This window comes from Colletotrichum fioriniae (genome assembly GCF_027942845.1).
Source record: "Colletotrichum fioriniae strain IMI 355084 chromosome Unknown scaffold_13, whole genome shotgun sequence".
NCBI lineage: Eukaryota > Fungi > Ascomycota > Sordariomycetes > Glomerellales > Glomerellaceae > Colletotrichum > Colletotrichum fioriniae.
Window position 1 is genome coordinate 1,581,166 of NW_027076849.1, and position 16,392 is coordinate 1,597,557.

Below are 16,392 nucleotides of genomic sequence, written 5' to 3' on the forward strand. Positions count from 1 at the left end.
AGATCTCTTTCCCTAGCCTGGAGGCTTCTGGGACACCCCATGCGTCTGCTCACCGCGCTCGGCCGTCGCGGCTCGCACAACGTCCAACTCACATATGCGGGTCGGTGATGCGCACAGGGTTTCCTTTTGCCCTGTCGGTCAAAGAGCCAATGGCAGCTGGCGGCCGCAATGTTTTCACCATCACACAGTGATCAGCCCGCGCTGTGCCCGCGCGCTGTCTGAAATTTCCCACCATCTCGACGTGACGGCGGCAGTGGGGGCATGTCAGATCAGCTATCTGCAGGGCCGATTTCGAACCCAACGTGTCTCCTTAGAGCCCTCTCTAGTTGAGACTTTGACACGTCCCGAGCGCGGGATCGTCTTTGCGCCCGAATCAAACACGGCGGCGGATGTCGATCACAAACAAGTCTACCGGAGACGGAGCGAACGGCGTGTCCCAAATCGCTGCCTGTCGGCGACTTAATGAGTGAGGTGCCGCCTGGCCCAATGCTATGCATCATCGGCAGACAGCCGGCGTACTATGGAACGTTGCGTCTCTCAGCCCCAGCCAACGACGCACACGCATGACATTGCTGACGTTGCCGAATATGGAAAAGACAGAGGAGAGAAAAAGAATTATGTGGCTCCAGATTAGCAAATGCCGTCTCTCAAAGGACCCTGAGAGCTGAGAATGCCCCGGTACCCGAGAAGTCTCTCCAACGCACTCGAAAGCCAAAGCACGCGGTGTGAATTTGACCGAAATCTCGCAGACAACGTGAAAGAAGGTTATTTAAGAATAGAAACCCGCCTTGCCGAATACGGCAAGATCCAGATGCCCTCAACCATGCTTCTGCATGGATATTGGAAGGAGGACACCATATTGGAGCCTCAGGCCGCAGGTCACTATTCGCCGGCCAATCGACTGAGACACACAGTAACTTCGGTCGTGGACGGGGAGGGGGAAAAAGTGCCATGATGTGGTGCTTTTGTTGTCAGAGACTTACTGTCGCTCACATTACCGTATGGACCGAATTACGCAGACGGGCCGAGAAGCGTATGTTGATGTCAAAATGATGCAGGTTTCTTTCGATTCTCCTGCACCGCCGACCTCTGAGGCTTTGTGCGCTTCTTGTTCCTGCATTTCCTGCATTTCCTGCATCGAAACTTCGGACGGTCGGTAGGTCACGTCCGGCGGCCGCTCTCCGACGACTAGAAGCTGGCAAGCTGCCTCCCATTTACCTCGGTTCCTTGGACCCCAGGAGAGAGCGCCCCCATCTCCAAGACTCCAACATCCCGCCCAACAAGGCCAAACCCACTCGTGATGTCTCTTCGGAAGATTATCTGGCTGCTGCTTCACACCGCTGCTGGCCAACAAATGACAGACTCCATATCAATATTTGGTGTGCTGGTCCTGGTGTGTCCTGTGTCATGAAAGGACATCCCTGATAGTCTGACAGGGTTGACAGGAGAGCCACACGGGGCGGTCAGGCACAAAGAAGCGGACCTCACGCGGGCCCGGCCAGAGACGGGCGACCCTGACGCGCGCGCGCGCGCGCTCACTCGTCGGCCTGTGTGGAAGCTGACTTGCTGGACGACGTCGAGAACAGCCACCGCCACGACATGAGCGTCACACTCCCGAGAGACAGCACAGACGGGTTGACGGTATGTTGCTGGTTGCGCTAAGCGGTGACACCAGGTGCCTCGTGGTTTGCGATGGCTATCTGAGATCTCGTTGACAATTCGGGAAAGCTGCTTATGACGAGCCCCCCGTTCATGTTTCTCATTCCAGGGCTGGAAGAGCAGAGCATGGGTCAGATACCCTAGCAGCGCACGCCAAAAATGGACACGAGAAACTGCTGTTTCAGCCAACCAGAACCAGAAAGACGCCCTGCAACTCCGATCTCCCAGCCCCTTGCAGATTGGTAAAGGCATGTTCAAACAACGGCAAGAGACAAGAGCAAGAAATGGAGGCCCTGGATAGAAGCGACCCGCGCTCAACCCCAACGCAGCGGAGCAGACATTGATGGGGGTAGGCTGAGAAGGCTTCGGAGGAAATGCGACGAGACGTCGAGACCTCGGGAGACAGAGATCCCCTAAGGATATTCATTCTACTTGAGACGGCGCTCCAAAGCATCATGTCTTGTTCTTGCTGGGGAGGGGGAATCGAATTAACGTTTTTTTGTCTTTGAATTAGTCTTCTCCACCAACCTCTCACTCTGACTCGCTGCCGCTCGATGCACCCGCCTACACTACGGATACCAAGCAACAAGGCAAGCTACGCTAGCGAACCCACCGAGGTGAAGCTGGACGCCGAAGTAGAGCGGGGAAACGATCGTGGCACTTTTTTTTTTTTTTTCCTTCTCGGATCTTCATCTCTAAAACTCTTTCACGCTCCTCCCCAAGCCCTTGGCCGTAGTGCTCCGGGCGGGGAGGTCTAGCAGATATGACATAACAGCAACAACCTCAAACCTTAGTCCCAATATCTGCCCGATTCGCCTTCATGATTTGACATTCGGTTGGCTCCGGTCGTCGTCTGAAGTGTACCGGGACACAGCCGAGGGGCACATTATCAGCCTTCGGAGACGAGAATGGGATCATGGACTTTTTCCTAGACTCGGCAGGGACTCTGGCTACTGACAGGGGACAACCTCAAGGGATCGATGGACACGCGAGTCGGAGAAATAACACAAGGCAGAACACAGGCCCCTAAACGTCGCACCGAGATGGTTGGACGCCGTGTCGTTGCTTCACCAGAAAAGCACAAACCACCAAGCACTTTTGATGGTTTGTTTTGGCAGCGGCAGCAGCAGATCCATACCATAGTGGACAGTGGGTATAGTTGGAGTTTGCCCATCAACCCCCTGCCACGGCATCGACCCAGGTCCTGGTAGGGAACTTGTGTGAGTGCTGTGGTTCGAAAGCTCGGACTTGACGGCACAGGCTTGAAACCATGTCTTGAATGACCGTCAGGTCTCTCTGGCTGATGTTACCTGGTAGGTCCTAGACCGTATCTGGCGTCGTGGAAAGTTGTAGCTTAGGCTAGGAGAGCCTCCAACTCGCCTGATGGTCCTTGGCTGTTCTCTTCAGGACGGTGCCCACCAGCTGGCCACCTTGATTATCGTCGTCGCCGCATCGCGCTGGCGCTTCTTTCGGCATAGCATACCACGGGGCAAGGTCCGCATGGGTGATGGGGGGCCCAAGGGGGGAGTACGCACGGATGCCCATGATCCATGACCGCATAACGTTCGCCAGTCGTTCTAGTGGACTAGAGATGGGAACAGGGTCCTTCCTCTTCCGGTCAGAATGGGAAACGACGCAAGGACACTCTTCTTCGATAGACCAGGACTGGGGCGGGGCTCCAGCTGAGAGTTCGAGCTTCTTATCCTTCAAGGTTGTGGCATGACGGGAGTCGAACTCTCCTGCTTTTTGGACAGTCCTCGCCGCGGCAATGTCAGCTTCCAGAGATGTCGAGACGATGGTGGCAGAGACGCACTCGTCATCTGACTTGGGACGATTGCGTGTGCAACTTCGGAACGCAGAGGCTCCTGTCCTGAAGGACTCGATTAACCACGCAAAAGCGAGGCGGGAAAAGCTGTACGAAAACTGGCGATGCAGAGTCGCAGACACAGGCGCGCCGCAAGCAACTATACCCATGCCCGCGGAGGCTATTTGTTGGACCCAGTGCTAGGGCCGCCCGATTGGGGTCATAGGGCAGGCGGTAGGTACAACAAATGGGCATTAGGTGTCGTTGGGAATGGAGAGAGAGCCACTCGCTGTGGGTGTACACACGGAGAGAACCGCTTCCACTGCAGCCATACTGCTGCCATGGGCCAAGGTGACGGGACCTTTGTGTAGGGTCCTGGCGACGGACGGTACTGCATGTCACCACACCCGGAGCCATAGAAAGGCAGGCAAGTTGAGTCCACATGGCGATGTTGGCCTCCTAGTCGGGTTCTGACCGAATACATCATGAAGAGCACCCTCTCAGCCCCGGAGGAGACTAGTCAGATGCAGGCCATGCAAGCCCAAATGGCGAATGCCGAGGGCAATGGATTGTTACTCTGGGCGGTGCTCAACTCAACTTGTCTACGGTCGCCGCCTACTATTCTCATGCTATAGGTCCCGCAACTCAACTGTCGACGCTATTACCTAAGTCACCTGAGTCTGCCAGCTGGAGCCTGGGCGACGATGGTCTACCGAGCCAGGAGATGGCCTTGGTCACAGCGAGGCCCAGTATGGAGAGGCTCGCAGAGAGGTTTCCATCCGCAAGATCCAAACATGAAAGCTTCTTGCGGCCACGGAAATGTTGTCCTGGATCGCGGGATCTCTCTACCCCTTGATTCCTCTGTTTTCGTCTTCCTGTCTGAGTCTATAGTTGGGATGGACATAAAAAGCAGCGGATACTGCTTGCCGCCCGAGCTCCGGTCTGACGGGTCCTTTTGACTTTTGCCCGAACGTTGGCATTGCCTAGATTTCTTGCTGATTGGTGTCACGAAAAATCAAGGGCACAGAGCTAAGCTCGCATGAAGCTGAGCCAAGTGGTTGTCTGGGACTGGATGGTGAGCGGTGCTCTGTCATCGGCTGAGTGGACGCGTTGCACAAGCATGTTTGCATGAGCATGAGGGTAAAAAGGACGAGAGACCGAAAGATGGGACGGGATGGGATGGATTGAGTTGAAACGAGCTGGGGACGTTGTCCATGACTGGTTCGGCAGCGTCGCAAAGAGTCACCAGCACAGACGCTGGCACAGACAAGCAACGATACAGTACTCGCTGACTGGCGATTGCTTCGCCTCCATCGTGTCGACTAGCTCCCTGCCGACACCTCGGCCGCAGCGTGTCATTGGACTGGATCGGGACAAGATTGACCCCTGCCCCTATTCTCTGACCTCTGACTTCTGAGGCTCATACAGCTTCTCGGCCGGTGGTCGCGAGGTCCAGTCAAGCGAGCATCGAAAATAGAGAGGCTATACGGAGCGATAATGAAACAGCATAGCATGGCATGGCATGGCATCAGCGGCGCGATGCAGTGATGCGATGATGGGCCGGTAGCAGGGGACAGCAAAGGTAACGAAGCCATCCCCGAAGGAGACAAGCAGCGAAAGCAGCCGCGAGAGTGAGACCAGCGGCAGAATCACCAACAGCAGCAGCCCGGGCTGCGACGGCGCCAGGGAGGCGAAGGGAACAGAGGCAACGGGGCCCTGTGCCAGAGCCTGAGGAGAAACCAGCCACATATTCAGCGGATGGCTAACTGGGAAGGGCATAGCAGAGGAACGCGCTAGAAAGTCGCCAGACGGATCATGGAGACAGTGCGACCTGTCTACTAGCGCTGGAGAGCATGTTTCCGTCGGCGAACTTTGGGACGTGAAAGCAAAAGCGAAGCATAGCGGAAGCAGCAGCTTGAGGCGCAGCAAACCCAAGGGCCGTCTCCCAGTGGTCGGTTCGGTATGGAGGGGGAGTGTGGGTTGCTAGGAGATAGAGAGAGAGGTGCGAAAGGAGGTGGGAATTCGGCAAGGACACGATGCGAGCATGCTGCGAGAAGACGATTCTCACAGCTGTTCAGCCCCATTGCGGACTAGACTCATCAGCACGCGGCGTGGAGAGGAGAGAAAGTCTCGAGAGGGTGAGGTGAGAGGCCAAAGTCAGTCAGTCATTCACTCGCTCGCTAACACACACACTCCTCTCTCTCAGTTTCTCTCTCTCTCTCTCTCGCTCACTTAGGTACTCACCCGCCCCTCGGCTTGGTCGGTCAATCATGTGTCTTCTCTTGGATGGACTTGACCCCACCGCTTATTTTCACCTCTCGGTCACTCCCACTGGTGGCCCCCAGTAAGTGGCCCTTTCGCCCCGGCCCCCGGTCTCTCCCTCCCTCTGCGTTAGTTCTTTTGCAAGTGAGAATCGCCGCCGCCTTTGGTTGGGGCCCAAGAAGCCGGCTCACCCACGGGAGGAGGGGCCCAGGGTTATTTTTAATTTTGGCTCTTTTTTGGGTCGACTTTTGGCGGGTGAACGGGGAGATTGGCGGTGCGATGAACAAACAGCACATTGCCCAGTACAGCACGAAACTAACATTTCGGGCGTAGTCATGTCTTTACACTCGACACTACGACCCTACTACGGCCGTCTTTGACAGATACCGACGTTGATAGACACGGTAGACGCGGAATAGCGCCGAGCGTCTGCCTCGTCTAAGGAAATCCCAGACTAATTCCCTACCTCACGGTTGGTTACCTTTGCCCTAGACTACGAACGACTACCGGATGCTGGGGCAAGCTGCTCGGGTGCCGTGTCAATACACGCCCGAACATCAAGACATGATGATGGCCGTTGACATCAAGCTCATCAGACATGACAAGGAGTCTTTTAGTTGGTACCTATTTATCCATGCCGGCGGCGACTTCGACCCATTATCTCCTGTATGGAGTACTCCTCTCATTCTTCTTCACCCCCATTTGTTCTGTACGTACTCATCTTCTTCCGCCCTGCCGGATTCTTTTTTGTAGTCGTCCCATCCTCGATGAGAAATAACTATTCTTTACATCTCTCATTCTCATTCTCTCGTCTGCACCCCCAGTCTCTCCATGCATTAAAGTACATGCACACGCCTGCGTTACCTTGTGTACGGACACACACACATACACACACACACACACACACACACAGCCAATCCTTACCATCTCTCTCGCCTCGATTCTTTGGCTGTTCATAACCGGGATCCCTGCTCTTATTCCCCTTCCCATCTTAGAGTCCCATCTCATCCCAATCCATCCCATCCCTTCCTACTGTACCTATCTCAACAGGGCATCGCGATTCACTCCTGCCCCCTTTACGGACGACAACGGTACGGAGAGAAGGACGAAGAAGAATAAGCTCCGCGACGCACCAGTCTTCACCGACACACTCCAAGCCTCTCTGTCCAACAGGCTTAACCCCAGCCGCGGACAACTGTGTCAGAATCCGCGAAAACCCTGTTTCTCGGATCCAGAACCTGCTGGATCTGTCATTACTGAGGCCACTCACTCGGTCTCTGTCACCTTTGGAAAAGGCATCCGCAGTAGAAGAGCAAGGACAATAGTGTACGAATACACTACCTATACTCTCACACACCCGACACCCGACATACACACACACGCACACAAATACAGAGATACATCTCGCACATCGCTGAGAGAGAGAGAGAGAAAGAGAGAGAGAGAGCGAGTTAATGACCCGGTACGTACGGATTTCACACTGCCTAGTCCCAGCAACGATCCTAGCACGGACGGCCCCTCCCCTCCACAGTCCACACATGTCCCTGTCCCATCCATTCTCTGCCTCCTCTCATAGCCCTGCACCTTGCACCCGCACCTACGCCTGGGGTCTGCGCACCTGGACATCTCATTCACATCCACACGCACACACACACACACACACACACACACACCCTCGCCCAGGTGGAGGAGGAGTATCAGCTGCAGCAACCTGCACAGCACAGCTGTTTTCCTCTTTGCTTTCTTTTCCTCTGCCCTTGCTCACAGGTCATGCCCCGTTATTCCCACCCGGTGGTCATGCCTTGCCCCGATTAGGCCGGACCTGGTGTGGCACTTCTCAACCGTGTGTGCCGCCCTCTTCCTCCAGACTGGACTGAGCCTGTGTGTGAGTGGTGTGCGTCCATGTGTGTGAGGTGTGGGTGTGTGTGTGTGTGTGTGTGCTGTGCCTGCTGCGGCCACTGTCTCTCCTCCTCTTGGGGACGTGAGGGTGAGGTGCCATTATTTAACTGTATCTGTCCCCGGCCCATCTACCACCGCCTTTTCCTGTCTCCCCTCCTCTCAGCCTACATCAAACATCAAATCTCATCAGCCTCGTTGAGCTGCTCGCGCTGTCCTCAACCACATTCGCTTTTTCCTAACTCTACTCTTAGGAAGTCCTCGTTGACTCCTGTCATTCGCTTTCGCGTTCTTGTGTTTTTCTTTTTCCGCCAAAATCTCAAAACCACCCTCCTCGAAGCCAACCTCCTCCCGCCCTCTTGTTTCAATTATTTCTCTCCCAACAAAATCCTCGGAAGAGAAACAAAACAGAACACAAAAAGGAAAGGAGAACCAAGCCCTCCAAACCGCGCTCAGTCTACCCCAGCAGCCTCAGCCTCGAAGCATTCATCGCCCAATACCCTGGTCTCTAGCCTCAACAACACCCGGGACTCGCTAGCTTACAACCCCGCCTCTCCCACAACTCGGCTTACAACCAGCAAATGCTCCATCACTGAAATATCGGTCTTCTGATCAACCACACTCGCTTTTTCGGAAACAGAGGACTAGAGATATACAACGGAAATTCGGGAAACTCAGAACCCGCCCACCCACGATCGCTATTAGTATCAGGAACTGGGAACAGAAGAAGAAGAAGAAGAAGAAGAGGAAAGAAAGGAATCAAGGACAGAAAGAGACGTAAGAGGAATCCGCCAAATCGATTATCGAGCAAAGCGGCTTTCTTTACCAATTTTCCTGTCATCGCCTCACACCAAGCGCCTGACCAACCTGCTGCCGGTCGCTTACACATCCGTGGACGCATCTGCTCCTTTGCATCGCCTGCCCCGGTCTATCAACACTCTTCCGCAGTATTAAAGTCTAGTCTTGAGACCAAGCCTTACGTTGCTTTCCCAGTAACGATCCTCCACTCGCTATCCATACACGGTCGTCTGTCCGTGTATACTTGCATGTACGTTTTGTGCCTGCCCACCGTTTCCCGCTTTATACTGACACTTACAGTTCTTTCGTTTAGTTCATCTCTCCGCTCACAATGGCCGGTCCCGGTGGTGGTCCTCCCCGCCGCAGTCACACCAAGTCCCGCAAGGGCTGTGAGACTTGTAAGCGCCGTCACATCAGATGCGATGAGAACTTTCCCCAATGGTGAGTACTTCTTGCTTCGTTCTCGAGCCGCCAACTAACACGACCCCAGCCGCAACTGCACCAAGCACAAGATTCGCTGCCCCTACAACGACATGCCCATGCCTGAGGATAGGTCAACAACGCCCGACAAGCCTGACCTCATGTGGACTCCTGAGGTCGAAGCAGAAATCTCGCAGTGGCAACAGACGGGAGTGTTCCCGTTCCCTAACCTCGGCATCTACCCGGCACCGAACCCTCAGTACTTGTCCGTAGAGGATCTCAGATTGATCTACCACGTAGCTTCCATCTGCAACGAGTTGGCTACCTTTGACGCCAACGGTTTCACCCTCTGGACACGCCAGATCCCCACGTAAGTAGGATTTGCATACTCCACGCCAAACCGTGCTGATCCAAAATAGCATCATCAAGATCGGAGCGACGAACCCGTATGTCATGCATGCGCTTTTGGCTTTCTCGGCCACGCACATTGCCTTCCTGACCGACTGCCCCCTGGTGGGCAACATGGCATACGAGCACCGCGGCGTCGCTCTCAAGGGTCTGCAGGAGGCTATTGGCATGTTCGACCGCGAGACGTCGGATGCCGTCTTGGCGGCCTCTCTTGTTCTGTCGTGGCAAGCCACAGATTGGTAGGCAACCGGCAGCAACCACCCGCTATGCAGTACAGCGCTAACGCAAAAATTGCAGGCGAAGCTGGACCCAGCTCATGCAAGGAACCTCATCGGTATGTTGTACACAGGAAGCCGCCAGGATTTGAGAAACATTGCTAACTCGCACTCTTCAGGTCATCGAGGCCATGGACTCCTGGAAGCACGAGTCCCAATTTGGCGACTTCATCGCCGAGAGCTGCACATTCCCAACCGCTCCCGCCTCTCCCAGTCCGGATCACAAGCCGAGCCAGCCACGCAAGGAGGACATTGACGCCTTTAACCGCACCCTGAGCCAGCTCCAAAAGGTCGAGGCCCATCTCAAGCACAACAAGGAGGACACCAAGTCAATCCAGCAGTTGATCAGCTTCCTCAAGGGCGCCCGCAAGGTCAGCCCCACGCTGTCCGTCTCCCAGCAGTTTGAGCGCCTACGTCCGCTTCGGACGTGGCTCTTCTGGCTGCCGGTCATGTACCTCAAGCAGACGGGCGGATCGCCCAGCGCACTCATCATCATTGCCTACTACTACACAGTGGCCCTCATCATGGAGCGCCTATTCACTGAGATTGGCGCCGCCTACTTTGGCAGCCTGTCCATTGGCCCCGTCGAGGAAATCGCCCGCCGCCTCCTGTCCATCAACATCTCGGCCAACCACGACGGCGACCTGCAGACCCCGCTGACACTCATGGAGTTCCCCATTGACACAGTCAATGAGTTCCGCTCAAGGATGGGTTGGATTCAACCCGCAAGAACGCCCTCGTTCCCGCAGTTCAACCCTCCCAACTTTTACATGAACGAGCCAGTTCCCCTGCCTCCCGTCAGCGACTCGTATCTGCCATATGGTCACAACCCTGCCTTCAGCTACAGCGCCGAGTCCCTGCAGATGCTCAATGCCGAGTCCGCGCCGCCCAGCAACGTCTCCCCTTTGGTGCTGTCGTCCCCGTACGTCAACTCGCAGTATCTCAACATTCCCAGCCCCAACTACGGCGGCTACAGCCCGGCATCTTCGACATTCGAGGGCTCTGTTGCGTATAGCGACAACGAGGAGTACGGCTCGTACGAGAGTTATGACATGAGCGGCGTGCCTACCCCCATCGTCGGCGGTTCCCACAACTTTGGCGTCGGGTTCGTCTCTCCCACCACCCAGCAGCCCCTGTGGATCTAGAAAGGCCCTGCCCCTCCTCCATGGCACCCTCGATAACCACTACGGCTCAATACAATTGTCGCTTGGAAAGAATGCCGGATTGACCGCCGCTCAGGATGCCCACCACCCCTACCTACCCGCCACCGGAGGATTCCAACGTCCTGGCATCATCTTCGCTCAACACGTTGCCCCCATCTCCGTTCCTCCACCCCGAGCTCTTTGGCATGCTCCCCCTTCCCGAGTCACCAGTTCCTCGCGGCATGCCTCTTCCACGTCACCGGCACACACCGTCCTCATCCGTCTCCGTCACTGGAGACTCTCCCATGTCGGTCAGCGCACCTTTCCCGCCGCGCAACCAACAGCGAGTGCCGTCGACACCGACCTTCCAGTTCAACAACAGCGAGAAGGGCAAGGAGCGCGAGGCATGAGTCCCTCCGCCTGCTCCCTGCCTCCATATCTCCTCCCACCTTCAAGTTCTTTTTCATTACCATCGTTTGGGACCCCCTTTGATTTCGAAACATCTTTAATAATACCTGCTGCATCGACACAATACGCCAATGTACAATACACTCCTTTCGAGACATCAACCGGTTGATCCAGGGCGCCAGACGCCTCCGCATCGCCACGACTATCCTTTTTCCCACCAACTATGTACGACCTCAACGGCGACAACTGCCTAACATTAATCTACGACGATACTCCCTTAATTATCGAAGATGATACCCCCGATCCACCACAACCATAGACGTTCCCTACTCTCACCGGCATCGGATGATACCCAGTGCATCACACTCCTTTTTATGACTTGACGACAGAAGAAAAAGCATCCCGAATTATAGAGAGACGGGGGAAGAAAGAAAGATACACACACTCGCACACACTCCTTACGGATTACATTGGCACCTACAATCCAAACTTGCATAGCGATTTGTTTTCGTGTTTGATGCAAAACACACAACCCACACTCGGCGTTACAAAGGAGTTCACAACACACACAACACAAGGGAAACACTTGGATGGATGGCTCGAAACCTCCAAACTGCATTGGGCGGAGTTAACAAATTTTGCTTTTTTGGATCTCTTTATTTGATGTTACCGCGGATAGGAGAAGGCTTGCCTCTCGCCGCCAGATTTTCTTAACCTGTACCCGAGGACAAAAAGAGTTTTGGATTTAATGAGTTTTTTTTTACTCCTTTCTCCGTTGGAGAGAAAAAAAGGGATGATTTTGAGCGCCGGGATTTTTTTGTAATGAGTTTTTTTTTTTTTCTTTTTAGCTTTTAGCTTGCAGACTTGGCTTTGGGGTCTTGCTGCCGTCGTCCCTCTACTACTAAGCAGGGGATGATGGGCGTACTCGGTGTGTGGAAGAAATATACAAACCAGTTTGACGACGCGCATTACATTTGGCTTCTCTTTGCACCATGACACACACACACACTCTCTCTCTCTCTGCTCATTAAGAGTCCTTTCATTTGTGACATGTCACTAGCTGTATCGAGGTAAGATCCAGGTAGCTGGGAGTGAATGCTTTTGTTACAGCTGGGGGGTTTCTTTTCCCTTCTTCACGAGACAGGCGAGAAAAACTCCGGCAGGAGTAGGCACGTAGGGGGTGCGTGATGAGTGTGATGAGTGTGATGAGTATGGAATGAGAGTACCGGATCGATCTTGGATTTTAAAATTATGATATGTTACGGCCGACGACGCGGGGGTGGGTGGTTGGGGAGAGGAAGAGGAGGAGGAAGAGGAGGCGAAATGGCGCGAAATAGCCAAGGGGGGGGGACCAGGATAGGGATATTTGCTTTTCGTGTGTTGACGAGTCTAGCGTTTTTCCATCCTTGGCGTCGAAGTTTACTCCGTACATGCGGTAGTGTGTGTTTACTTTGCGTGCTTGCTGCAGCTGGGTGTGCTTTCTTTTCTTGATTTTTTCCTACGCCGTCGGAACCGAACATTTTCTGTAATTTGGTCTTTTCTGCATATTCTAAGGGTCCCCCATCTCCTATCTCGTACTTCTTCTTGTCTGATTTAGGAAGTCGAATGCGAATGGTGTTTTTCGGGGAGGCGTTTTTTTTCTTCTTCTTTTTTTCGGATTGTCACCCTCCCTGCAGTCCTGCGGGCTGAATGAGGAACCCAGAGTGTGAGCTTCTTTGGGTAGTAGAGGGGGATCGTCGTCAGGGTTATAGATTCCCATGCTCGTGTGGTGTTTCTCCACTATAGTAGTAGTTTGTCTCTGTATCCGCAGCTCTTTTGCTTGTCAACGCGTGAGCGTCTTGTTGCTTATTCCTTCTTGCTTTGTCTTGATGGGGGAATTGGGTTTGAGAATGGTTGGGAGGGACAAGGTTGGGGCGTCCGGGGTCCGATGTACTAGGTAATTGTGTACGGATGTGAAAGAGCTAGCTAGCTAGCTGTTTAGCTGGCCGACTGGTCAATTGGCTGGATGGTTGGCAGGTGGAAGAAAGGCGGCGGCGGAGAACTGCATATGATCGTCCAAGAAGTGACCTGACGAAGTAAGGCGAAGCGAGGCGAGGCGAGGCCCAGCTGAAGGAGGACTAGATGGAATAGATAGTGGCGGGTATTGAAACAGGGTAGTCGGGATTTGACGGCACGACGGCACGGGGGGTTTGTTGATGGATGTGGATCATGGATTGAAGGGGAGGTGATTGAGTGAGTGGTATACGAGGCTAGAGATTACGGTAGGACGATAACGGCGGTGATGTTGATGATAGACATGTAACGGCCGTATAAAGGGGGAGATGTGGTGGTTGGCTAGGCCGGAAGTCATGCATGCCATGTAGCAGAGAGGAGAGCATCACCGGTGAGGCTGGTCGGTCTCGGCTATTGAAAGTCTTGGGTCTTCGAAGTATCTCGTCTTTTCTGAGATTACCGATTTACTGTACTCTTTCTCTCAGCTCTTCGGTTGCAGCAGTCTTTTCCTCGCCTCGAATCCATTGAGTCCGTCCCTGTTCTAGGTACAGGTTGCCTGAGCGCGTGGGCAGATGGGTAAGCCGATCCAGGCAGATTTTCTCCGGACAGCAGTACTTGAGAGATTTGAGTGGCATGATGAACTTCTAAACAAGATACCTCGTCGGGCGATGGCCTCTTCGTTCCCGCTTGTGTTTGGTCGTCAACATTTGGATCAGAGACTTTGGGTCTGGCTGGGCATGCTTCCCGGAGGAGGTGATTTTCGCTAGAACAAGAGGCGGAATCTCAAGACGGCCCAAAGACTTGGAATAGCCTCATCACTCGAGATGGACGCTATTGTTAATGAGCTCTTGGCGATGCCCCCTCGAGATAGGGGTTCTGTAAACTGGCGGATGCACGAAAGGAATCGCTTTAGGGAGTTGCTGATTAGCCAGTACTTCCATATATCCATGTTTACTACATCAACTGAATTGGCCAGCTGGACAGACTACCAATGGGCGGATTTGAAAGCCAATGAGTCAAAATGATATTCGACTTCGCGTGGTATCCCAAGGAGAACCATGACTTTTTCAAGGCTCAAGGCTTAAGGGTTCTCTCATCGGAGCGCTATTCAGGGGAGCAACGAGGGAACAGGTCGCTTCATACCACCTCAATGATGATCAGAAAATCCATTTGCTGTCGAGAGATAGCTGAGTTGACTTCTGTCCTCAAAGTCAAAGTCGAGGTCACGTGTTTTGGATGTTGAAAGAGTCACCCCTTTGCCACTTGTGAAGATGACTTTGAGCAGACTCACACCCTGCCATCTCAAATCGTATGGGTTTCTACAGTGACCAGCCACAATGAAAGGCGCTCTGTACTTCTTGTTGTTGCTCGGTTTTCTGTAAGCTGTTGATGGAAGAGATGACTGCTGTGTCAAGCACGTTCGCTGCGATACTACAGTTCATTACCACCCTACTCGAGAGGAAAACTCTTCCAAGCTTGGTAGATTGATATGAAGATAAGCGTATCTATTTACACATTTAATGCGGACGAAATACCCGAGCTTATCGCTGCATCGCCTGATGTGTAAGCCTCTCGGCAGGACAATTTGTGGAAGCAAGGAGGTCTAGAATGATCGATACCGATGAGCGAGCTTCCTCGCTATCATTACCTGCGGCATTCAAAGCAAAACCTTTGTTATGGAAAAAGATATAGCGCCTAGCGCTGCCGATGACGGTTGCCCACGTATTGGCTTCTAATACGGTCTGACTCGGTAGTGGCTATAGACGCCGAAATGTTATTTACCTTACTAAATGTCATTTGAGCGTGAACAAGAGATTTAGCAGTTTCGGATGACCTCTGCTGGGATGGCCGAGGAGAGATTGGCCGAGATCTCACGGTTGGACGCAAGCCTCGACAGAGCAAGCAAATGGACTACCTTATCAGCTAATGGCGGTATAAAAGTTTAAAGTCGCTACGAAGTATCTATTGCCTTCAATGCACAGCTCCCCTAACGTAGAAATTGAAAAAAGAATAGAAATTATGGTAGGAGAGCGCGTTACTTTGCGTGTCCTTGCGCCAGGGCTGGGGAAGGGCTCGGGAAAGCTTAGTTTTTATCGTCTCTAGAATTCATATAAATACCTCGTAGCATGAGGAACTGAGAATCTCTTCTTCTTATCCAGCCTTCAAGACTTCGATGTCGTTCTTCGGAGAGACTTTGAAGTCACGAGTCATCTAAAGATTAAAGTACTCTTGACTAGCTGGCGGGGATATAGACAACACCCCTTCATTAAGCTTCTTTACCTTGAAACCTCCCTCTCCCGGTTTCGATGGCCGGCCGGGGAACTATCTCAGAACGTATACCCAAGAAACCAACATCGAAAGACGAAGGCGCAAACCGTCTTTCGCTCTGTGGTCGGTCTACTGCGTCAAAGTTTTGAAACATCCGAGAAGGTTACCCAACGCGGCATACTAGGAGAAACTGATGGCGGATCAAGTCATCCGCGTCCGGTGCCGAATGAAGTCGCAATGATCCCAGTCTGTCTTTATATACGCCACTCAGCCCTCCCGCTTCCAACAGTAAGGCTATGTGCAGAGCCTACGATAGGGTCCTATCCTCGAACCAGCAGTACTCAAGCTCTCGTCAGTGCCGAGTATTCATTCAACTTAGATTGACCTCTTCGCGCAATACACAAGACCAAACGAATACAGCAATTCATAGACAGCGTTCCTAGTCACCGACGCAGCTGCCTTCAGGGGCCAAGACCGATGACACATTACCTTACCAATAACAAAGCTGACATCCCAAGTCACCACAATCAAACTCCCATCAAGACTGAAGATACCAAAACTTGAATTCCGCGCGGCGCGGTGCCCCATGGGGCCAGTCGGGGGTTATGGAAACCCCCTATGCTAAAGCTATCTATCTACCCTATCTACCTATCTACGACGGTTAAAGCCCCATTTTGGTGTGTTTTGCATGCATCATGACGCCTTCGCTTTCCTATTTCAATACCGGCGGGGAAGCCGTGTGATTGTTTTTTTGTTTGCGCACGGGTTGGTGTTGTCTTGTGTTCAACCCTCCTAACCTTTCTCCCCGAGTGTTGGTTCACTTCCAAATGTTGCTTTTGTGAAAAACACATAATGGCGTCCTCCCAGCGAGCTTTGAAGGCTTGTCCAGTTCCCCAGGCGCGGCGCCCAGTTACCGAATGTTCCCATTACTCTGACCCTTCCACCACGAGCCACAAAGAATATAGCTCATGTACCAAAGAAAACAAAGAGCGTCTCTTGTCTCCAAGCTGCTCTGCCCCTAACACCCCGTCACATGATGCTGGCTCCGTCGGTATGCTGC

At 53.3% G+C, this 16,392-nt stretch overlaps 1 protein-coding gene across 1 annotated transcript; it reads left to right on the plus strand.

The window, feature by feature from the left end:
• Window positions 1-8,750: 8,750 nt before the first annotated feature.
• Window positions 8,751-10,667, plus strand: N0V96_010153 (uncharacterized protein; the record flags this gene model as incomplete). Its single annotated transcript, XM_053196704.2, has 5 exons — window positions 8,751-8,860; window positions 8,910-9,209; window positions 9,259-9,486; window positions 9,545-9,581; window positions 9,642-10,667. 5 exons carry the CDS (start codon window positions 8,751-8,753, stop codon window positions 10,665-10,667), a joined length of 1,701 nt encoding a protein of 566 aa, XP_053045859.2.
• Window positions 10,668-16,392: the final 5,725 nt, after the last annotated feature.